The sequence below is a fragment of the Sceloporus undulatus genome, chromosome 4, assembly GCF_019175285.1.
Source record: "Sceloporus undulatus isolate JIND9_A2432 ecotype Alabama chromosome 4, SceUnd_v1.1, whole genome shotgun sequence".
Taxonomy (NCBI): domain Eukaryota; kingdom Metazoa; phylum Chordata; class Lepidosauria; order Squamata; family Phrynosomatidae; genus Sceloporus; species Sceloporus undulatus.
In genome coordinates, this window is record NC_056525.1 from 109,566,115 (window position 1) to 109,590,517 (window position 24,403).

The following is a 24,403-nucleotide window of genomic DNA, read 5'->3' on the forward strand; positions in this document are numbered from 1 at the left end:
TTGAGATTAACTGAAAGAAGCTGTATACTTTAACTGATGCATCATACACTTAGGTCCAAAACACACTGCAGAAATAGTCCAGTTTGAGACTGCTTTAACTGCCCTGGTTTAATGCTAGGGAATTCTGGGAACTGCAGTTTTGTGAGACATTTAGCCTTCTCTGTCAGAGAGCTTTGCTGTCACAATAAAGTACAATTCCCAGGATTCCCTAGCACTGAATCAGGACAGTTAAAATGGTATCAAACTGGATTATTTTTGCAGTGTATCTTGGACCTAAGTCTATGAAAGCTTATGCTACCAACTTTTTTCTTTGTTAGTCTCAAAGATGCTACATTATCACTTTGCATACAGAGCCAAACTAAGGAGATTATTGCACGTGTATTTTCACCCACTGCAGGCATAGGCTAGACATGGGCTGGAACAGGTGAAAACAGCTCTTATCGCACACCTTTTGCCCAATTCAGCTGGATCGCATACCCGATCTGGACTTCTGGCATACTTTTTGAACCTACGATACTTTCCCATCCTTCAAAAATTATGCCAGGAGTCTGGATCAGGTATGTGATGTGGCTGAGTTGGGCAAAAAAGTGTGTCATAAGAACAGTTTTCACCCATTCAAGCCCATGCCCTGATCGGACAAAGGTACGCATGCTATATTCTCCTAAAACAGCTATGTCTTTGATCCTAGATACAGTATGTGCATTTAGCAGCGACAGGAATTCTGCAGCCCCTACAACTGTGGTTGAACTGCAGATTCCATAAGCTCTATATCTCTTTCACGGTATACAATCCCTTTATAGCACTTTGATACTGTTTTAACTATAATGGCTGAAAACTATGGAATCATGGGGTTTGTAATTCCATGATTCAGATTTCTCTTCCGCAACGCCCTAGTGCTTCATGAAACTTCAAAACCCAAGATGCCATAGGATGGACTCATGGCAGTTAAAGTAATATCAGAGTGCCACAATTGCATTGTCTGAGTGTGAGTCTCAAACTTTTCCTGTCCATCTTAAATAGGTTCAAATGGCATACTTTTAACTTGTATGATTTTCACTGGGAAGATCTAGATAAGAAACCAAAGGGTCAAGGGGAATGATAACTTAGGGTACATTTTCCCCACCTATAAAATAACCCATTGAACCATTTGACATCTGTCCCTTGACTTATTCCTTGTCTTCACACTAAATGTTTGTTTACTCTGACTCAGTTTTAACATCTCCAGGAACAATCACATGAAGCCTCCAAATCCTTTTGAACCTTTCTGCATTGTGTATTTTTGTTTGTTCTTACTCTAGGTTTACTATCAGCAGACTAGATAGTTTGTAACCCTACAACGGATTTATAAATATATGTTAGCTTTAATTTAAGTTACAAGAGAACGAGCTGTGGACCATGTGTGATTAAATTAAGCAAAAAATGTTTGTGAACTACAACTTCAGAAATATTTGTTCCTTGACATGTATAAATCAGCCTCTACAAAGATAATCTATACAGAAATGATCTATATAAGAATTGGTATTCACCTTCTCAATGAAATACTAATGTACTAGTAGAAAACAAGAGAATGGCCCCTTAAATTGCAAGGGTGACAAAGGGAGCCTTAAGTCACGATGGCATATTTTGAAACTTGCACTTTGCTTCTTGATTTTTAAGACTGGAAAAACACAGCAGTTTTTTGTAGAAATTACACACAGTGTCCTCTGCACTAGAATACCCCTGTTGTTTGTTAAGTGCAAAGTCTGGGGGACGTCTTTGACCTTGCAGGTAAAATTAATAACAATTGGTTGCCTTGCTTTTTCAGTGTTTTTTCAAAGCAAATAGAACAGAAACATTGTAATGACTAAAATATTCACAGTGTGTTGGACACACATGTCTTAAGCACATGGATCTGTTGCCAGTAGGTCCCGCTGCTTTAATTTGTACTTATTTTTATTCCTCAGGTCCAGGCTATTTGAAGGACCGTATCTTCCCATGTGAGCCTGCCTGAGCTTTACAATCTTCAGCGGAGACACCTCTTTCTATCGCACCTCTTTCAGTGGCACATGAGAAGGCCTTCTCAGTGACTGCTCTCACACTTTGGAACTTCAACCCCCAGCGAAGTTAGGACAGCTCCTTCCTAATTTAGCAGGTTAAAATCTTTCTTTTCCAAGAAAGCCTTTGGGAACTGATTTTAACAACAACAATAACAACAAAAGGGGAGGAGGTGTGTTGTTTTGTTTTTAATCTGTTTTAAAGCAAGATTTGAATGGGTTTTAATTCTGTTATTTAATAGTGTTATTTAATAGCATGACAGGCTCAATTTAGTCATCTTTGCGCTCAGGGAGAGTTCAGGCTTGATCTAGTACCCATTTGTTTGTATTCTTAGCTGTCCATGGTATCCTCAGTCCTATTCTTCTGCGTCACATCTCAACATGAATCAATTTTCTTCCTATCTGCTTTCTTCAGTGACCTGCTCTCACATCCATACATGGCAATAGGGAATACAATGTCTTGGACGAGTCTAACTTTAGTGTTCAGCTGTGTATCTTCACACTGTTCTCAACCTGTGGGTTGCAACCCCTTTGGGGGTCAAACAACCCTTTCACAGGGGTTGCCTAAGACCATCGGAAAACACATATTTCCAATGGTCTTGGGAACTGAGACACCACTCCTCTATAGTTGGGGATCACCACAATATGAGGAACTGTATTAGGAAGGTTGAGAACCACTGCTTTAGGATTTTGTCAAGTTCTCTCATAGTTGCCTTTCCTATTCCTAGTCTTTTTCTGATTACTCCATTCTGATCAATGATTCATCCAAGGTTTAGGGAATCTTTATGTATTTTGATTTCCTTGTTGTCTAGGTTGAATTTATGTAAAACCTCTGTAATTTATTACTTTTGTTTTCTTTAAGTTTGGCATTAGCCTGACTTTGCACATTCTTATGCAGTTTTTTAACTATAGCTTTTAAATATATGTGTTTTATTGTATTCTTTGCCTTTTTGTAAGCTGCCTCAAACCTGGGAGGTTCTCACCCTGGGAGAAAGGCAAGATGTAAATAAAGTGGATGGATGCAGGTATGCACTTAGAATTAAAGATTTCAAATTTGGCAATTTGTTCTGAGTTCCAGAACTCAACAACAGTCTTAATCCTTCTTTATAAAAATTCAACTCTGGTTACCTCCATTTTTCATTTCAGCAGTATAATTTAAGGTATGGCAGAGTTATTTTGTTGCTGGTATAGTTACACAATTGGGAGTCAGACATTCTTCATGATCTACCTGAAATCATTCATATGATTCAAGCCTGCTTTGCATGGGTCTTTTCTGTGCCCTGCAGCTGGATCAGGTGATGGTTGCACACCAACATTGTACTAATTTGGCACTGCTGGGGAAAAAATATAGAAACAGGTGACTAGAATCCTGTTGTCTCCTGTTTTAAGTCAGACTTATGACATCACAACACACTTTTTTTCCAGTTGCGGGGGTCAGAATGCACAGTGACCAAAAACCCCCATCCAAAAACTCATCTTGTAAAAAGCCCAGCCTCCCCAACACATCCACTGCTGTGTTATTGGAGAGTAGGGGGATGTGTGTGTGTCTGAGAGAGAGAGAGAGCGCTGGCCGGACCACCCAGAAGTCTTTAGATGCTTCTTGCAGTGTGTTCACCTACTGGGAAATAGCTGGGTGCATCCCTACTCTCTGACAACAGGGAAATGGTTGTGTTTGGAGGGGACAACTGTGCCCTTACTAGGTGGGTTGGATGGTGGCAGGAGACATAGCTAGAGAAGCAGGATTCCAGCCATCATGTCTATTGTTTGTTTACTTGTTTACTAATAATAAATTAATATACATTAAATATATCTAATGATTCTGTAGAATACTTTGTCATTTTCAGTTTGAAAGATCCTAGAATTTAGCTCGTCAGTACCTCTTCTATAGTTTGCAACACTGGATGTTTCTAGTAGCTCTGAGATGGACGACAGATTTCCAAGTAGCCTTGCTTCAAGCAAGACTAATTAGAGAACAATCCTTAACCATCCATCCTCCCCTGATGCATGACCAGCATAGCAGCAAGGCTGATGTAATAGCCCCCAAAGTACAAACACTTCTTTTACTGTTGTTAAATAGGCCCACTGTTCACTGCTTAGGTGGTCAGGCTGTTCCAACCTCTGACCTCTTACCATTCAACTCAGACTGTTCCCCTGCATGCTTTTGCTCTCTGCCACTGACTTCTGCATTCCACTTTGGTGTCATGTGCGAGTGTTTCACTGGCATCTTCAGAAGAAAAAAAGCATCCTCACAGTAGAATGAAGATACAGCTTGATGTTAGCAGAAGCCATCTGGCTGACATGAGGACCAAACTCCTAATGAACCCTTGATCAGGAAAAACAAAACAGAGCGTATGTGTTTTAATTAAAACTTGCTGAGTGTCAAATATAATTTAGCAACCACCATGACAGGGGAAAACTAAAGACAGGAAGTCTGTGACAAGGTGACTTCAATCAAATAAAAACATGTTTATTTAAACAAATGGTAGACTTCATCTCCTGTCTGGTAGTAAACCTGAAATTCTCCTGGTGACTCAGCCCAGTTTTTTTCTACACTACTGTTCAGCAAAACTGAAGAACAGGGAGATAAATTTCATGTTTGTCGTTCAGTTCAACATGTAGAGTGGCTTATTGAGATTGTTGATATCAAGCCAGGTCAGGATCTTAAAGATGATTGCTAACTTGCAACGCTTCAAGTTAGTGCCCATACTGGTTACTGTCCATTTTTAAGGAGCTGAGGTGAGAATGAGTTCCTAATATAGAGACTTCCATAATGGGTAGGCGCTATACATGTTTTAAAACTATACATTGCCTATCATCATTGGTACATCTACCAAAACGCTAGTCTACAACGGAAAGTAGCTTATACCTTGGCAACTCACTTTTTGTTTGTTGCACAGGCTGGAATTGTGTTCTGACCAAACAGTGGCTACAATCACCTCCAAAACCCATTTTGTAAGCAGCTTTTTCTCCCCCTCTTCCCATGCATCCATTTATATGCTGTTGGACGGCAGGGAGATTAGCAGGGATATTACCAGCTATTTTCCTATAGATGGACAAGTTGCAACATACATTTGCAGGGACCTCCAGGGTCATCAGGAGGCCCTTGCAGCACTGCTTAGTAGGTGGGTTTGGAGGGACAGGATTGCACCTTGATACATATATGTTTCCCAATGCAGGATCTCAACCATAATTCCACAAGAAGTGTAACCACGGCCATGAATTTGGAGAACCATGGCCATGAACTTAGACAGGGCATTAGACATGTGCATGGAAGAAAAAGCTATCCATGTGCCATTTGACCACTAATCATGACTGCAAAGTATTACCTCCAGTACCAGAGGCAGTAGCCCTCTGAATACAAGTTGCTGGGGAACCCTGAGAGCAGGGGACTATTGCCCTCACGTATAGTTTGTGACTCTCCTTGTTTGGCTGCTGTGGGAACAGACTGCAGAATTAATGCAGTTTGACACTGCTTTAACTGTCATGGCTCCATCCTATGAAATCCGGGCATGGGTAGTTTGTTGTGGCACCAGAGCTCTCTGACAGAGAAGGCTAAATCTCTCACAAAACTACAGATCTCAGAATTCCATAGCTTGATCCATGGCAGTTAAAGCGATGTCAAACAAAATAATTAATACTGTACTAGATGAACCTTTGGCCTGAATCTTGCAGCAACCTTGAGTTTTTATTTGTGTAGTGTATCAGGGTTTGAATCCCTGCTCAGCCATGGAAACCCACTAATTGATCCTGGGCAAGTCAAACTCTCTCGGCTTTAGAGGAAGGCAAAGGCAGCCCCCACCCCTGAATAAATCTTGCCAAGGTTTATTGTAATAATTAATTAAGATTTATTGTGATAAATAAATCTTGGCAAGATTTATTGTTGTTGTTACTGTGTGCTTTCAAGTTGCTTCCAACTTGTGGCAAATCTATAATAGGTTTGCCATAGGTTGGGAACGACTTGAATGCACACAACAAGAGTGTATGCAGCAAGGTGCATTTGGGGGCTGGAGGGGATGGCAAAGGACAGTTAAATTAAAAATCATTGCTACAGTGTCTGTGCTGAATTATCCTTAACCAGAGCAGGCTTGGGCAGTCCCTCAATGCATGCTTCCTAGTCAGCCATCTGTTGGGGCTGCCTATAGGCTCTTTTCAGCTTAGAAATCCAGTGCCGAATACATGTACATGCACAACATATGGCCCCGCAAACCATCTTAAGAATGGAGGAAAGTAGATGAAACCTAATCACTACAAGTTTACTTCTTTTTCTTGGCCATCTCATTTCAGCCGCTACACAAAACAAAAACAAGGAACGCCAGGAAGGTGACTTAAACATACCAGAAAGGCAGGGAACAGACACTCAGGACTCTCACTCTGGTCAACTGGAACTAATTGTGCATGTGGACTCTCGCTTGAATTGACTTTAAGTATGAGTAAAGACATACTACTGAGCACTAAAGTCAGAATCGTCCAAGCCACTGTTTTCCCCATCTCTATGTAACGGATGTAAGAGCTGGACAATGAAGAAAATGGATAGGATCAATTCATTTGAGATGTGGTGTTGCAGAAGAGTGCTGAGGACAGCGAAAAAGACAAACAAATGGGTCTTGGAACAGATCAAGCCTGAACTCTCCCTGGAAAGCAAGATGACCAAGTTGAGGCTGTCATATTTTGGCCACATCATGAGAAGGCACTATTTATTGCAAAACACAATAATGCTTGCCAAGATGGAGGGAAATAGAAAGAGAGGAAGACACACATGCCAGATGGACTCAATCAAGGAGGTCAAGGCCTGAATCTACAGCACTTGCATCCAGCAGTGGAGGACAGGGAGTCTTGGAGAGGTCTCATCCACAGGGGCACCACGAGTTGGAGATGACTTGAAGGCATTTAACAGCAAACAACAAATGAATGTAGGGTCAAATCACAGTATTACAGAAACCTGATGAAAAATGCATAGCTTTTTCCTCACAGAGGGTGCCCCCAGTTCTGATACTCTCCTGATGGAAGTTATAGCACCAAAAAAGAGTACTCCGCAGGTGAGGAATTTATGAGTAACTTCTCACAGTGGTTCAGGATTCTTAGAGCCTTACTGCATTACAAAAGAAAAACGACAGGCAATGAGACAGAAGCTGCTTTTTGCTTACCTTCCCGCATGACGTCGCAATATTTCCACTCTCCCTCCACGAGACGATCGTAAATGTGTGGCTTTTGTCCTGCTGGGAAAATCTGCTTGGCAAAAGCCACACTTTTATGAGCGTCTCTGTCTGAAGGGAGAAGGGAAGTACTATGGTGTCATGCAGGAAGGTAAGCAGAAAGCCGCTTCTGTCTTACTGCCCCTCGTCTCTCTTTTGTAATGCTATAAGGCTCTCTGTTAGAGTGGAAAAGATGTTATGTAGATCCCATGTGGGGTATGCAGTGGCGTCACTAGGGTTGGCGTCACTCAAAGTGATTGCTTGGAAAGGGCTTCCAGGGGATGATGGCAGTGACAGCCTACCATGCCCTCCCTCTCCTCCCATTGCTTAAATTGACTGCCTCTTGGCTGGCTGCCTCCAGGCATACCCCAAATGGAAGGCACTGCATCCCTCACCAGTGGTCCCTGATGGCAGGTGGGGCTGCGGCCAATTGACAGACCATTCTGGGTCAGGCCCGTAGCTAGGCCTTTAGGGGCCCTGGGGCAGAAAGTACATTTGGGGCCCCTATATTTTTTAATGTTCAAACATACTTGGGGGCCTAGGGCCAATTCTTGGGCTCAGTAGGGCGGAGCGTTTGCACACTCCTGAGGTCTACCACATGCTGCGTGTGCCGTCATGCCGATGACATGGCTCGTGTGCTGCATCCAGGGTGCTTATGGCACCTCTGTTGTGGCGGACAAAAAAGTTGCGTTTCTTTGGGGGGCCCTTTGGCTGGGGGTTGCGGGGCGGTGCCCCAGTTGCCCCATCCTAGCTATGGGCCTGTTCTGGGTCTGGAACAGCTTTTAGGCATGGGAGAAAGGAAGGCAACACCCTTTCTCTCTCACACAGCATGCACAGTGGCCAATCCATAACAGGGGCAAGGACTTATTTTTTTCCTGGTAGAGAATCAAGCTTCCTGCAGTTCTTCTTCAGCTGATAAGAGAGAGACAGGGTGATCCCACTCTTGCCATGACATTCTTCTTGGGATCCAGGGGAAGAAGCCTCAGGTCTTCTGGCCGATAGGCCAAAGTATACTGGCTTCTGGTTTAGCAATCCCAGGGCTTAAAACACTGGGGCCAGTCTCTTACTTTTCTTCCCTAGTTTAGCTCCATTGAAAGTAAGAAATATGATACATCTTAGATCCACATAGATCTGAATATCTGGGAGGTTGCATAATTTGGCCAAATTATGGGGTGTATACCTCTCCTCTGGGGGTGTCACCCTGTGCAGTCCACACACCCCTGCGCTCCCCCTGTGATACCACTGGAAATACCTATGGATCTTAGGAGGTATAATCAGAGCAGCTACCTTTGAAAAAGTCTGGCACATAAGTGCAGCAAACGTTTTTTAGACTGTGCTGGAGGAAGAAGCGAAGAAATCATTGCAACTTGTCTTTTAAGCGTGTTCGCTATAAGACCCATTGTCCAAACCATCTGAGAGCCAGTGTGGCATACTGGTTTGAGGGTTAAATTATTACTCTGGAGACCAGGATTTGATTCCCAGCTCAGCCATAAAACCTACTGGGTGACCTTAAGCAAGTTACACTCCCTCAGCCTCAGAGAAAGGCAATGGCAAACCCTTTCCTCTGAACAAATCTTGCCAAGAAAAAAACAATGAGCAGTTCACCAAAGGGTCACCATAACTCAGAAACAACTTGAAGGAACACAACAACAACAAACAAACCATCTTGCAAAAACAGTAACAAGACTGTTCAGCGTTTGTTGTTGTTCTGTGCCTCCAAGTCATTTTTTGACTTACGGCAACCCTAAGGCAACCCTATTATAGGGTTCTCTTGACAAGTTTCCTCCGAGGGGGTTTGGCACATCCATCCCCTGAGGCTGAGAGTGTTTGACTCTCCCAGGTCACTCAGTGGGTTCCTGTCACTGTTACAACAGGGCCAAAAAAACAGCCACAGGTTGCCAGATGGGACTTTGGCAATTACACAGGGTGCGTGTGTACTAGATACCATGCCAGCCCTAGACTTACTCAGCACAACCTAAGGTGCACAAAGCTGGAGTGGGTGACCAGATGTCCCTAACCACAAAGGAGGACAAGGCACCACAAATTTCTGCACAAGCATGGCCCATTACTTAGGGCCCAGCATCTTTAGAGAGTCTTGGGCCCCTTACAGACAGGCCAAAATAAAGCTGCTTTGGGTCACTTTGGAGGTGTGCTGTGTAAATGATGCATGCGTCCTAAAAGTCCGGGTTATTTTATTGCTTCTAATTTAATATACGTATTAGCCTCCATTGTTCTTTGTAGAGTGTATGCCACTGGTGGGTCATTTCATCTTATTGTATGTTCAGTGCTGTGTAAACCTACAGCTCTTTATAAATCAATCTGAATAATAATAATAATAATAACAATAATAAGCACGCCTGATAGAAATTCATGCTGCTTTAGTCATGCTCAGAATGGAGGACATTTTGGAACTCCTCCTGGGCAGACATGGAACACATGTCCTGGAGGAGGAGGAGAAGGGGGAAAAAGGAGGACACCTTGGTCCAACTAATTTCATTTATTATAATCTTCATTTCTCTCACAGAACCTTCCCTCAGTCAGCATCTGCCCGCTCCTACCCCGCCTCTACCTGGTCTCCTCATTAGCATAAACCACGCCCAGGGAGGACGAAGCCGTCCAATGGGAGGCGGCGTTTGGAGAAGAGGGGGGGTGGGCTGGGCGTGCGGCGTTGGTTGGAGCAGCACTGTGACTCCAGTGGTGTTTGAGTCTGAGAGGTAGAGAGAGAGAGCGAGAGAGAGCGGGTAGTCGCGCGCAGAGATTGGGGATGTGGCGGTTGCCGCTGCTATTGCTGCTACTGCTGCTGCTCCTCCTGGCGCGCGAGGGTTCGTTGCCGTCCTCGCGCCGGCTCTGAGGCTGTTCCGTTCTCCCTCCATTCCCCCCCCCCCCTGCCGTGGTTTTGGTTTTTTTAAACATTCCTGGAATCCTCTCGGCCATTGAGGTAAGCGCAATCGAACTCAGATGAGGAGGAGGAGGAGGAGAGGGCGGGGCTGACAGGGAGGGAGAGGGAGGGGAGGCTGGGGAAGGAGGGGAGGGAGGGCCAGGGCACGACGACGGCGCCTGTCAATCACAAAACACACACACCTTAATAATAATAATAATAATAATAATAATAAATATTATATATAATTCTAATAACTATAATAAATAATAATAAAAATAAATATTATTTAAAAATAATAAATAATAGTGTGTATATATATATATAATTATAATAAATAATACTTATAATAAATAATATCTAATAAATATATATAACCAATAATAAATTATATTAAATAATAAAAATAAATAATATTTAATCATTATAAAAATAATATAAAGAATAAAGAATATTGTGTGTATATATGTATATATATATATATATATAATTATAATAGCTAATGCTTATAATAAATAAATAACTAATATATATATATATAGTATATAATAGATAATAGATAATAATAATAATAATAATAATAAAATATTATTTTTATTTATAAATATTTCTACCCCGCCTCTCCAATAAGATCGAGGCGGCTTACAACAATAAAACCCCCACAAAACCCTATAAAAACACACACCCCACCCCCCCCCCCCCCCACACCGCCCTCCCCATGGCTGCTTCTCCTCCTCTGGGCTCCCACATGGGGGAAGTAAACTTCGAGGTGGCTGGGAAGTAGCCAGCCTTTCCTTTTGAGGAGAGAGAAGCGCTACTCGGAGTTTACAACCTATAGTTGTTATTGTGTGCCTTCGACTTTTACTACTTAAGGCGACCCTATCGTGGCCAGAGGGCTTTTGTCAGGGGCACAGGGGCATTTTGGACCCAGAAACGGTTTTTAGTCTTCACACACGATGAAAACACTGCCACTGTGTTGGAGCTCTCTGAGGCTGAGAGAGTGTGACTCGCTCGAAATCTATTCAGTGGGTTACCAGTCTGGATTCGAACCCAGAGTCGTAGTCCATAGTGACAGGGAGCCAGGGGACAACCAGCTTTGGCACCACTTTGAAGTGCCAGGGCTCCATACTATGGAATTCTGACAAACCACCCTTCCCAGAATTCCATAGCATGGAGCCCTGGCTCTTCAAAGTGGTGCCAAACTGGGTTCTATCTGCAATGTGGGACGCATCCCTAGACCTCCCTTCCTCCTTGGCTCTGCATTGCAGCCTCAACGTCTCCTTCCCATTGAGTTTCTATAGGAAAGGAGGAGGAGGACGTGCAGTTCTGCATCAGGGGCCCCGGGCTGCCTTTCTCGGGGGCGCGCCTCCTCCTCCTCCTCGGGAGCGCGCCTGGCCAGGAATGCCAGCAGCAGCCATGCCTCTGAAAGGGGCGGGGGCGCAGTCAGTCAGTCAGCCTGGAGGTCTCTCCTCTGCCTCCCTGTTCCACACAGTCAACAACATTTCTTTGGGTGTGGGCGTCTGTGCTCCCTTTCCTCTGCTGCCTGACCCCTTCCTTCTTCCATTTCCAACTTGCTGCCACCCTTTTGCTGGGCAAAGCATTGGTTCAGAGGGGGTTTGCCATGGCCTGAGGCTGAGACACAGAGAGAGGGAGTTGCCTCCAAAAGTCACTCATCAGTGAACTTCATGGCTTGCTGACAGCTCTCCTGGATAACCTTTGGGGCTTGGTAAGGAAGACTCGTGTCCTTTTCTTTTTAAAGAGGCATGTTCCTTGGTTTGCTCGTATCTATGGTAAATATAACCCTTGGCATGCTTCTGTGAGTAGAGTTCTTCGGAGGCACAACTCCTATCTAATATGCCAGGATGCGAAGGGACCTTGCAACCCTTTTCAGGGGTTTTTTATCACACTGGGGCTGATTTCAGCGTTAAAATAAATCCTGAAAGTAAAAAGGTGCGCGTTGATGCTTCTTTGTTGACTGCTTTAGTGGAGAGTTTGGTGCAACATTGTGTGAAATGGTTTCGCGTAATCACACAATTTTTCTGGGATATTCACGGGATAAACTCCCAATCTCCTCGGTGTGATAAACTGTGGGAAAGAAGTATGTAGAGAGAGGTTGTAGCGTCTTTGAGACTAAGTCTCAAAATGGATGAACAGTCTCCAAATGAGACTAACAGTCTCAAAGGTGCTACAAGATCTCTCCACGTTCTGATTCTACAGACTAACATGGCTATATCTTTGAATTCGACCACTGTGGGAAAGAAGTTTTAGCATAAGCTTTCATAGACTAGTTCTTAGACAGTTATGGGAGCTAGGCATTCACCCTGTAGGCATCTGATAAGAGGTGGGGTAATGGAGGGATACTGTTGAAGCCAAGATATACTCTACTACTTTGAGCAAACATGCAAAGAATCAGTTCAGTATTACTGAGGGAGTCCAGTTCCTCTGGGGGAGAAGGAAGGATTTTTCTCTAAAGGGAATGTTGTTGTTGTTGTTATGAAACATATAGAGATTGCCTGCCTACAGATTGTGTTCTTGTCTGAACAAGTATATGGGAGGAATTCAAGAGTTTGCCTTTGTGCATTTGAAATCTATAATATACTGATAAAAACATCTTTTTATCTCTTAAAGATGGTGTAACACATGGTTGCAAGTAGCACCTGAGATTAATTCTGCTCAGTGTTTATGGGAAGGATGTTAGTAAATCTTTTAGAACGCTTTTTTTTTCCAACCCCACAACTAGAACAAGTTAGTTTATATCAAAATTGAAAGTTGTCACCTTTAATTCTGTGGGTGAGAGTGAGTATTAACATGCATGAGAAGAAGCCAAGATAAGTGGGATCTGACTGCAACCTGTCAAGGCTTGGGGATACAAAACCACCTCTGTGTTTAGCAAGTCTTGCTTGTCTCGCTCCCAGCCCTTGCATGTTGAAGGGTAAGATTGCAGGTTGCTTGCTATAAAAATTGGAATCTGGGTAGGTTTCAGAAAGGTTTTGCATAATGCAGTTTAAAGAAAACATCACCTAAGATGATCTTCTTACCATGGGGTTCAATGAACCAGGTTCCTTGTTGATATTGCTTGTTTTTATACTTGTGAGCACTCCACAGTGTGCAGTTTTATTCATATTGCTTTTAGACAAAGATTAAAGTCTTTACGTTAAAATGCTGAGTGGAAAGAATTCCATTATCTGGATTGTTCTTGATTTTGGGCGCATGTTCAGAGACAAACTCTAAAAGATTTAGTATTCAGGCTTAATGCAAATGACTTCTTCAGCCTCCTTTTCTCCAGAATGTTAATAAAGGATACACAGCAATCAAGAGTATTGCCTAACTGATAAAACTTCAGGGGATGGATACATTACAGTATGATAAATTTGATCAAGTTTTCTATTTATCAATTGGTAGATAGCAAGTGTGTTGTAGTGGTTTGAGTGCTGGACTTTGACTGGAGATCAGGGCCATGGAAACCATTCATTCATTTGGCCTTGGACAAGTCACCCTCTTTCAGCCTCAGAGGAAGGATGGCAAAAGCAACCCTCCTCTGAAGGAATTCTGCCCAGAAAACTCCATGATAGGTTCACCTTAGGGGTTGGCATAACTTGGAAATGACTTGAAGGTGCACAACAACCCAGGCTGAGTGCCTCCTTCATATACAAAGGAGTTTTATCAATCTACACTTATACCTCTGCAGTTGCAGCTTTGACTTTTGCCGATTTGATTACTCACAGATTTTATTAATATGTTCTCTCTAGGAATATCTCCAGCGCAACTCTGTGGTCAAAAGTCACACTGGAGGACCTAGTGATTCCTAGACAGAACACTCCACTAGGCATTTGTTGCTCCTCCAGCGCAATTCTAAGGTCAGTGTCTGGCAGATGTTCACCATGGGATTGCACTAGAGGACCTAGAGATTCCTAGAAGGTGTTTTTGTTATTTGCAGGTTTTCCACTTTTGCGGGGCTCCTGTGCCCCCAAACCTAGAAAACGTGGATGGATGAGTATATATGTATATCTGGAATTAATACTTTCCAGGCTGTTAAGGGATCATGTGCCCTAACTGCACCTTGTGCAGCCTATACCCAATTGACAAGAAATGTGTGCCTTAGTTGTAAACAGGTGCATAATGTATGAAATAACCCTTAGAAGGAAATTGTGTTTCACTGATAGTAGTTTGTTTTGTGCTTGAATGTTTTAAAATGTGTGCTTCATTAATAAGGATGTAGATTTTTATTTTTATTTTTTAAAAAATGTATACACACTTTAAATTTTAGTACAAATTTATCCTGAAATTAAGCACCTTTGTGCATTGGTTAGAAAGATTAAAAATGGTGTGACAAGGGGTAACTGATCGGGGTAACATATGAGGGAATAGATTTTTGTAAGATACTCTAGTGACAGCTTCAATGGGTTTTGTGTAGGCGATCTGTTCTGATCTTCCATTAAATAAATACTTTTAAGATAAAAAAAAGTAAACCCAGCATTTAGAGATAATGTTTAAAATCTATTTTATACTTTCATATCTGTTTTCTTTTTTCACTGACTCCTGTTTTGTTTTTTCTCCTCAGGACTCTTTTGATTTGCAGATGGACCCTAAGAAGCACTGACTGTTAACTGTGGAAATTTTATAGGCTCTGCAGTGGCTGGGATGTTGCGACAGAACGGTGGCGGCAACAAGCGTGGTTTAGGATTAACCAAACTGTCTACCTCCAATTTCTTCACCATCTCTAATTCAGGAAGCTGGGGGATGGGGCGCAGCACCAAAAGCAGCTCACTGAGCAGCATTAGCTCCAACTCTGACTGCTATGACAGCACTGTTGTGGACCCAGAGTACATCATGCAGTTGGTGAACGATGTCAGAAAATTTGCAGATGTTCTACTTTATTTAAAAGAAGCCATTCTTTCTGAAGGTGTGTCAGCTGTTTCTTGCTAACTCCTCTGCTTTGAAACGTACACTTGTTGCAAATTCCTTACTCAGTAAAATAAGGGCCGAGAAATGCTTAGTAGGAACTGTGGCAATTTTTTCTTGTGTCATACGTATAGAGGAAGTGGTGATTTTTTTGTTCTTTACTGACTTCCTCTGTGCGGTGGAGTTACACAGAGCTAAAACCTAACAGCTAGGACTTCCTGAGTAAATAAGAAAAGGGGTATGTTTGAAAAGGATTGTAATAGATTACATCTGTAACTCAACAGTGTTTTTCATACATAAACAGTTCTTTCCTTTAATCGTATTTCTGACTGGTTACTTGGATTACTGTCAGTTGAACTGAACTTCTGAAAGCATGATTTTGTTTTGCCACTTACTGCCATCAGTTGGAGTTATCAGATTTGTTTGTTGTGACTAGCAGTGATTTGTTTTTTACTATATAGAATTTTGTTTTTCTCATGATGGGGAAAGTGACATTATCTCTTGTTGAGCAGCAGGGAAACATTTTCACATCTGAACTAAATTCATATGGATTAGCATTATGCCCAGCCCTGGGATAGTTGGAAATAGTATTAAACATAGTTTAGTATCCTTAAAGTACTTAACTAAACATAGCTTAGTATGAAACGACTAAACTGAACATAGTTTAGTATTAAGAATCAGTCATAGTGAACCCTGATATCAGACACATCTGAGCCTTACTTTTCCATTGCAACTGTAAGCAGGATTTTGGAAGCTTTTGTTTCTGTTTTACATTAATTGCTGTTTTGTGTCCTGTCCAAATCTAACAAATTGAGATTAATCTTAAGTATGCATGGTGAAATAGCTGGAAATCGTGATGTGTGAAACTGACTTGTTTCTGCAAACCATAGTTTAGGCTAAACACATTTAAGGTTTTGATGACTTGATAAACTGTGGCTATATCTGAATGGGACATAATAGCTTCAGCTCTACCTGTATCTATGCTGAAAAGAGAGAGAGAGAGAGAAACATGAATCTGAGGCCTGTTGCAGCTCTTTGAAACATTAGACTGGATCATTGGCAAGGTTTATCTATGGTTTTGAAACACACATTTAAAATTTATCACCAGTTACTTTTATTACTCATTTTATGAGCAAGTTGATCATGCTTTTTTGTGTGAGACATAAAATAGTATGAATAATGTTAAAAGTTAACTTCAATAGAATTTTGCTAAACATCTGTTTCCAGTGGAGTATTAGCACCATTTTCCCCTAGGAAAGGCTCTTTTGAAGAAATCTGTAGTCCTTTTCATAGAATAGTAAACTCCTGTCCCGTAATTAGTTTATACATTGTAAACTGCTTAGGGAGTGCTTAAATGCGCTGATAAGTGGTATAGAAATGTACTTGCTATTGCTAAAACAAGCAAAAATAGTTTAAATGTTAAGTGCAGCCCTCACATTTAAAGTGAAAAAAGATTTGGGAAGAATAAATGTCACATTTTATATATTTAGAATGCTACTTCATTATTGTATTCTCTTCAAAATCAACGTAATCCTTCAGAGAGAGTTTCAGGTTTCTTTGTTGTTGTGTGCTTCAAGTCGTTCTTGACTTATGGCAACTCTAAGGTAAACCTATCATGGGATTGGACTATGACACCGGAGACCAGGATTCGAATCTCATGCTTAGCCATGGAGACCCACTGGGTGCTCTTGGGAAAGCCATACTCTCTGGGTCTTAACCTTTCTAATTGAACTTTAGGATTATATGCTCTTCTTTCCTCTTGTGTGGTTACAAGGAAGAATTCAGAAATGGTTACTTCTGTTCTTTTTTAACCCCAGCTTGTTAAATCACCTGCATTTACAGACTGTGGCCTATCCGAAACTATGATTTTGAATTGTAGTGTTTCAGACAAGACACAGTTACTTTAATCACAGTTCGTTTGTGATTAAGCAAAATAGGAAGTGAATGTTTCTGCAATCGCTGTAGCACAGGAACATGGCATGAGTTTGAAACTTGCTATTTCTTTTCATCATGCAAAACTCTATTTTAATATAGCCTCCCACAGGTTTCCTCTTCTCAGACTTTTGGAGTATGATTCCCATTGGTCCCAAGTAGCATGGTCTGATTGAAGAAGGTGCAACAGGGATGGATGGATGGCTTCTGAGGTTGTTAATTGTTTTCAGGCTTGTCAATTTTCAGGCTTGCTTTGTCTTTAAGTTTGTTCGCTGTATTTTTAAAATCTGCACAAATTGCATTTGAACTGTGTACATGTTCTTTAAAATATACACTCATTCCTCCACATTTGCTGGGGTTAGGAGCACAGGACCCCTGTGAATGTGGAAAAACGGCAAATAACAAAAACACCATGTCTTTACCTGAGACAGCACCTCTCTAGGAATCTCTAGTTCCTCCAGTGCAACTCTGTGATCAACATCTGCCAGACATTGACTATAGAATTGTGCTAGAGGAACTGCAAATGCTTAGTGGAGTGTTCTCCATCTAGGACCAAGATATTCCTAGAAAGAACATATTAATAAAATTCTGTGAATAATCAAATCCGCAAAAGTCAAATCTGCAAAGGTGGAGGGACGAGTGTACATGGCATTTTTGAACTGAGATCTGTGAAAAAAAGTGAAACCCAGAGGTTAATTGTTTTATTAATTGAGGGAGGTGATGTAGCCTTAGCTTTGATATTCATGCTGTCGTGAGATGTCAAATGAAGCCCTGTATGTGATCTTAAAGGGCTTTTTTTGGGGCAACACTTCTTTGACTATGCCTGCTTAAATTTTAAAAGCCTATAAAAACATAAATAGTAAGGTCAAAATAACACTGGTTACTAATATTGAAACAGAAATTAATCACAAAATGGAACGAGTATTTATAAGATAAACAAAGATATGATTAGTAGAATGTAAGGTTTTTTTTTGTGAGTTCATTAATATCAGTAATACTTGAAGCTGTAGCAAAAAGGACAAACAGCAATTTATCCATTATGTTGGTATTTCAAGAAGCTTAGAACACTGTTATTAACAGTGTTATGATGCAAATTCGGGCAGAGAAAGCGAGAAAGGGTACCTCCAAAGGCCACTTAATGAACTTAATGGTTAAGATTTAAACACTGGTTTCCCACACATCCAAGTTTATACTCTGATCAGTGTGTTTCACTTGAAGACGCTTTAATAAGTGAACCAAACAACAGACTTGTGGTTGAAGAACCCGTTCATTTCCAAGCACAGTTCAGAGTGCTTGTTATTACCTATAAAAGCCCTATATAGCTTGGGTCCAGACTATATGAAAGCGTGTATCTCCCTGTGTAAATCTGCATGAGTTTTAAGATCCTCAGAGGATCTTTAATGGTACAGTGGTACCTCGGGATACGAAATACCCAGGTTACGAAATTTTCGGGATACGAAAAAATCCCATAGGGAATTATTGTTCCGGGTTACGAATGTTTTTTCGGGTTACGAAAAAACTTTTGGTGCTTTTTTCGGCTTTTTCGCACGGAATCGCGGCTTTTCCCCATTAGCGCCTATGGCAATTCGGCTTACGAAGGCTTTTCGGGTTACGAAAGCGGCCGCGGAACGAATTACTTTCGTAACCCGAGGCACCACTGTATTGTCACAGGACTACCTGGCAAGAAGCAGGAGAGGGTCTTCTTGGTAGTTACTCTCAGGCTGTGGAATTATCTTCCACAGGAAAATAGGCTACAAATAATTCAGAATGGTCTTGTAATGCTTTGTGTATGCTGTACATTTATGTTTATTTTCATAATTAAAGTGCTTTAATATTGTTGTAAATGTTCATGTTTTAGTGGGGTAGCTTATATACTTTTCCAAAACTTTTTTTTACCATCAGGTCTTTAGCTATACAGTGAGCCTTGGTTACCACTAGGGTTTGGGTCCAGGACCCCCGTGGGTAACAAAATTCGTGGATACTCAAGTGATTTGCAATGGATAGTAAAATACAATACAATGAAGTACAATGGATAGTAAAATGGTGTCCCTTACATAAGATATGAAAATCAAGCTTTGTTATTTAGAATTTTTGTATATTTTTTAATATTTTCAAGTTGTGGATTCTTGAGTTCATGGATAAAGAATCCATGGGTAAGGAAGACCAACTGTACAGTGTGCCCATGTCATACGTGGGCGCCTCTTACGCAGCTTTCATCTTACACTGAAAGCTGCACGACAGGACTAATAATGGTGCATGCGCCCGTGGCACATGCACTGAGCCACGTGTCATGCACAATCCCCATTATATCCAATGGGACTCGAGCATGCATGCTATTTGCTTTGCGTGGGGGGGGGGGGGGGGTCCAGAACGGATCCCCGTGTAAGGCAAGCATGTACTGTACTTTGTTCTAATGTTTGTTATAAACCACTTTGGGTCCCACACTGAGAGAAGGGCAGGCTATAAATTACATAAATAAAAAGACAGGGATAGAAAGTTCTAATGGTTTCAGCTGTTAACTTTAATGGTTTTTAATGAACTTTTAATTTACTGAAATGGAATTCAGTGCAGCATGCTCTCAGATTTCTAATGGAGCAGATTAAAAATCTTAAAATAAACAGCTTGTAAACTTCCTGAAGTTTTACTATGGTTTAATCTTGTTGAATGGTGAATCCAGGAGGCTTGATCTGCTGACCAACATGTTTAACTAAGAAATGGTTCTCAGTAGCATGTGTTTCTTTGGTTAAATTAACATTCTCCATTAAAAAAGAAAAAAGGGTAAATCACTGTGTTAGATTTGATATTACCATTAACCAGGAGTGGGAAGGCTATGGCCTTCCAGATGTTGGAAGCTAGCTTTCATTGTCCTTGGCCATTGGCTATGTTGACAGAAGCTGAATAGAGTTGAGTCCAGCCAGCCTTTGGAAGGCCAAAGATCCTTCATCACCATTACTATAAAAGTTACTTCAGTTTTAGAAACTTAAATTGAAACTTAACAGCTGTGGTGTTGGAAGTATTGATATGATGAGGCAAACATCATGTTATCAGAAATGTACATGTTACTGAGCCTATATAGCAGTGTAATCCAAGGGATTTTTTTGGGGGGGCTACTATACTATTTTAGTAATATTGCTTGGGCTGTGGTGTGCATTCAGATTGTTTTCAACTTGTGGTGACCATAAGGCAAACCCGTCATGGGACTTGCATGGCAATATTTTTTCAGTGAGGACTTGACTTTGCCTTCCTCTGAGGCTGAGAGAGTGTGACTTACCTAAGGCCATCCAGTGGGTTTCCATGGCTGAGTGGGGTTTTGAACCCTAATCTCCAGAGTTGTAGTTCGGTGCTGAAACCACTACACCACACTGGCTGTGGTTGTTTGGGTTACAGAATACTTAAATTGAAGGAGCACATGCATATGTGTCCTGAACTCTACTCTATATCCATGTGAAAACTGTGAAGTGTTTTTCAGTTTCCAACCTTTTTCTTGATGCTTTCTCTCCACTGATACCTTCTAGGTTGGGGTAGCCAATGTAGTCCTCTGGGTTGCATGATTGTTGGGTGTGTCTGGAGATGATGGCTAGAGGCCCTTGCTACGATCTGCTTGCTCCTGCTGTCAGCATTCCCAAACTCATCAGACAGGCTCATGTACTCTTTCTATATCTGATTCATGTGCATATACATCCTGTCTCATGCAGGTATGTATGTCAGCACTGCATTCTGACCAGTAGGAAGCAACGTTGGGAAGGCAGAGTGTACTTCATTCAAAATGGCAGCAAGCTGTATCTTGAAGTGGTATGAAGCAACAGTGTGATTGGATAAAGATTTACTACAAAAATGTATATACCTATCTGAATACTATGGATCTCATCACCAGGCCATGGATAGAGAAGAGCTATAAGAGCTGTAATTGTGGAACAGCCCATAGGAATTACGAATATGGAATCTTACTGTGGTGTTAGAACTGTGGGTTGGGACCCCTTTGTGGGTCGAACGACCCTTTCACAGGGGTCGCCTAAGACCATTGGAAAACACATATTTACATGTAGCAATGAAAATAATTGTATGGTTGGGGGGTCGCCACAACATGAGGAATTGTATTAAAGGGTCACGACATTAGAAAGGTTGGGAACCACTGTGTTAGAAACAATGGTTAGATTTCACACCTAGCAAACATTTATTGATCATGAGACAGCCACAGAAAATCCCACAACTGATTAACCTTTAAGTTCATGTGCATTTAGTTAAAATGTAAAATTCTGTTCTGTAATTTAAATCTGTGTATTTAGGCTGGACATTAGAATACAGTCTCTGTGTCTCAATATGTTTAGCAATACATTTCATTGTAAATTTCATTTTTTGTTAATACAGTATATGAAATGGTTCCACTTGGTCACCAAGTAGATTTGAAAACAGAATTCTATCAACATTGCTGGCAAAATACATGGAACACAGCTGATAGCCTGTAGTTCCAATTAACTTTTTTGTTAGGTCTATAAAGTTGTGACCATATCCCTCCCCCATCACATACTTGGCATTCCTTCAGAAGAAATGTTCACTTGTTGCTATAGTGTCAAAGATCAACAGTTGGTGGGGATATGTTTCTTGAGCATATGGGAATGTTCAAAATTAACTCCTATAGAGCAACTGTAACATTTGTTGACATAATGTTTTCAAAACAGTTTTATTGTTGAAAGAAGTATTTATTTTATTAGCACATTCATTGCTCCTGCCTGTTTTCAGTTTTACAGGGCAGCAGATAGTGATTCTTTCTCTGTTTTTAAATAACTAACATAACACAGAACTATCAACTTTAAAAAGATAATATCCTTTCCCCCCCTCCCACCTTTTTATATGTTCAGGAAGAGTAATACCAAAAACCAAATAAACCAATGAGCTTTACTATCCAATAGCATGACTGTTTTTCCTCTGTTCTTATGTATGGTGTTGTATGCTCTTTTTTAATAGTATGCTTATACACTGAAGGCTGATCTATCAAGAGAGTAAATAAATATGATTGTCAGTAGAAGTATGCTGTTCTGTCACTTCAACAGTGTGAAAGTCCGCGCTATCTCCATTCAGGCACTTTTATCTGTGAGGTAGACTATGCTGACTGGCCCACGGTCTTATGCTTGAATTGGATTTGAATGTAGGGTGCCCAAGACATTCTTCCTGGCTCTCCCTGCCACCTCAGAGAAGTTTCAGTTTTTAGGAATGACTCAGTAGCATTTCATTATTCTACAGAGAGAAAGAAATCAGATCTGGTGATTAACTTGTCCCGATTAGATTTGTATAATTAACCTGAAGTTGGCAAATGTATGGACTTCCGTCTCTAGTCACTTCCTGTTTCGAAAAAAGATCTCTAGGCCTGAAACACTCCATAATACTGTGAAATGGCCAAATATGCCCCTTGCCAATATTTAGTGGTGCTGTTAGCTATTTGGGAGCAAAGCAATCCCCACCAACCCCAACTGGGGGTATAAAATGGCCTTGGGGTGTAAACATGTAGTTTGATCACTCTGAGCTAAAGTAATGTTAAGTGGAGAAATTTCTGATATGGTGATTTAGTAATTTAGATAATTAAAGGTATAAATACAAAAGCCATGCTGTCACAACCATGCATTGCCTTAATTCATATGACATTTCTCACTTTAAAAGTCCTATAAGTCATGCAAGTCCTATTTTCGTGATTTCATCTCAAGGCAGGATTTTTTTCAGTGAATAGTGTCCCAGTCACTGAACAGCTTTTCAGCAGTTAAAATGTTGCAGTCATTCTCAGACTAGTGCTGCAGGAGGCACTTTTCATCCCATTGTGCTTCTGTCAAAGTTAAAAGACTTGAAATCACATGAGCTGGTCAGTTAAGTAAATCTTTCTGTTAGAACTCGCACACTGCCATAAATTTAGGTTTTGAATGTTACAAGATGTATGATGGACCTCTTCTCACTGCAGTGCTCCTGCCCGATATAAAAGTACTTGATGGCTGTGAAGTTGGAGAAACCTCCCCCAGTCTTTTATGCTCAATGGCTCTTTAAGTAGACTTCTCACTCTTAGATAAAGAATATACTCCATGGGAAAAGGAGCCATGGGAAAAGGAAAGGGCTACATAACATTTATTTTTCCTTCGTGAAGTAGCTTTTGAAATTACAGAAGTGTCATCATATTAGTTAATCACACTGGCTTATAATATGTGGTTTGTGCCTAAGAGAAGGGAAGAATTTTACTTTGAGGTTCACATACATTAATGGTTGCTTCTCTGACAATCGTGTTTTCACCAATGCACAGATTGAGATGGGGAACTTCTTGTTGGCTATTGGTGCAATACATGTAAACAGGATAGCATGTTGGTTTTGCTAAATATTTTCCCCATTTGTAAAAGCGGAAGAACTACCCCTATACATAGCTACACACATTTGCAGTTTGACTAGAAGTTAAACTACTAATTTCTGAAGAAATTTTACCAAGCTTGAATTATCCCTGGCTCATATGCCACTTAGTTTGTATTTGTTCTGCTAAAGATCCAGATATAATATTGTGTTTATGGATTAGTAAAAGTCAGTAGTACTGTATTCTAAATAGAAATCACTATATTCAGGCTCTGGAATTGTTAGTTGATAACCTTATTATGAGGCAGGGTGGGCTATTTCCCTCATGTGGCAATTTTTGGGGGATATCCTTACATCAAATTTTCAGTGACCTCATTTATTCTCTCACCTTTTGCATTTCTGCTTCAGTCACCAATTATTTTTTTTTTGTTCACCTCTGAGCTGAAAAGGTTCAAAAGTCAAAGTCCACTTCTTTATTAGCACTCTGTAATCCTATAATCTTTGCTTTGTGTGGTCTCTATATAGGTGGGCTTCACTTACTTACTTGAAAGTGGGAAAGCACATAGAAAAATCAATAGGTCAGAATGCTAAAAGTAAAGTGAATGCAAAGTTTACGCAGTTTGGGCAGGTAATTTATTATACTGCTTATCACATGAACAAAATCCAGTGTTTTAGAAAGGCATGTTCTGGAACATGATCATGAGCAGAACCAAGTATGAAAATAAAATGTTGCAGATTTTCTATTTAAGCTAAGTTTGCTGCAGATTCATCGATCATTGCTAGCACTGATTCCAGTGTAAATAATCCACAATTTCCTGTAATCTGAATAGGACATGAAACAATTCAAGAAGTTCATGGAATATCATTCTGGCGGTATGTTCGCTCACTACGATTTAATTTCTTCTTAAATGTTTGAGAGAGTTGTTTTTTAAAAAGGTAGAACATTAAACCAATAGAACCATTAAATAAACATTGTTCATTAGGTAAGGGCTTTGGTTCAGTAATGGAACACATCTGTTGCATCCACATAGTTCTAAATTCATCCCCTTACATTTCCAGCGCAGGAGAACTGTCAGTTTTGATAATACTGGGCCAGATGGACACGTGGTTCAACATTTTGAAAAATAATGGAAGACAAAAGAAAA

At 40.8% G+C, this 24,403-nt stretch overlaps 1 protein-coding gene across 7 annotated transcripts in view; it reads left to right on the forward strand.

The window, feature by feature from the left end:
• The window catches only part of ARHGAP29 (Rho GTPase activating protein 29), a 117,052-nt gene that overhangs the window by 28,813 nt on the left and 63,836 nt on the right, over positions 1-24,403 (forward strand). Inside the window, exons 1-3 of one of the 7 annotated variants that reach the window (XM_042462041.1) lie at positions 10,146-10,163; positions 11,702-11,829; positions 14,665-15,006. In XM_042462041.1, coding sequence (XP_042317975.1) covers positions 14,745-15,006 — 262 coding nt within the window. In that variant the 5' untranslated portion in view covers positions 10,146-10,163; positions 11,702-11,829; positions 14,665-14,744. Of the gene's footprint in view, positions 1-9,936; positions 10,164-11,533; positions 11,830-13,898; positions 13,961-14,664; positions 15,007-24,403 lie in introns of those variants that run through there. The other 6 variants (XM_042462040.1, XM_042462044.1, XM_042462039.1 and 3 more) reach the window with 6 other exon arrangements.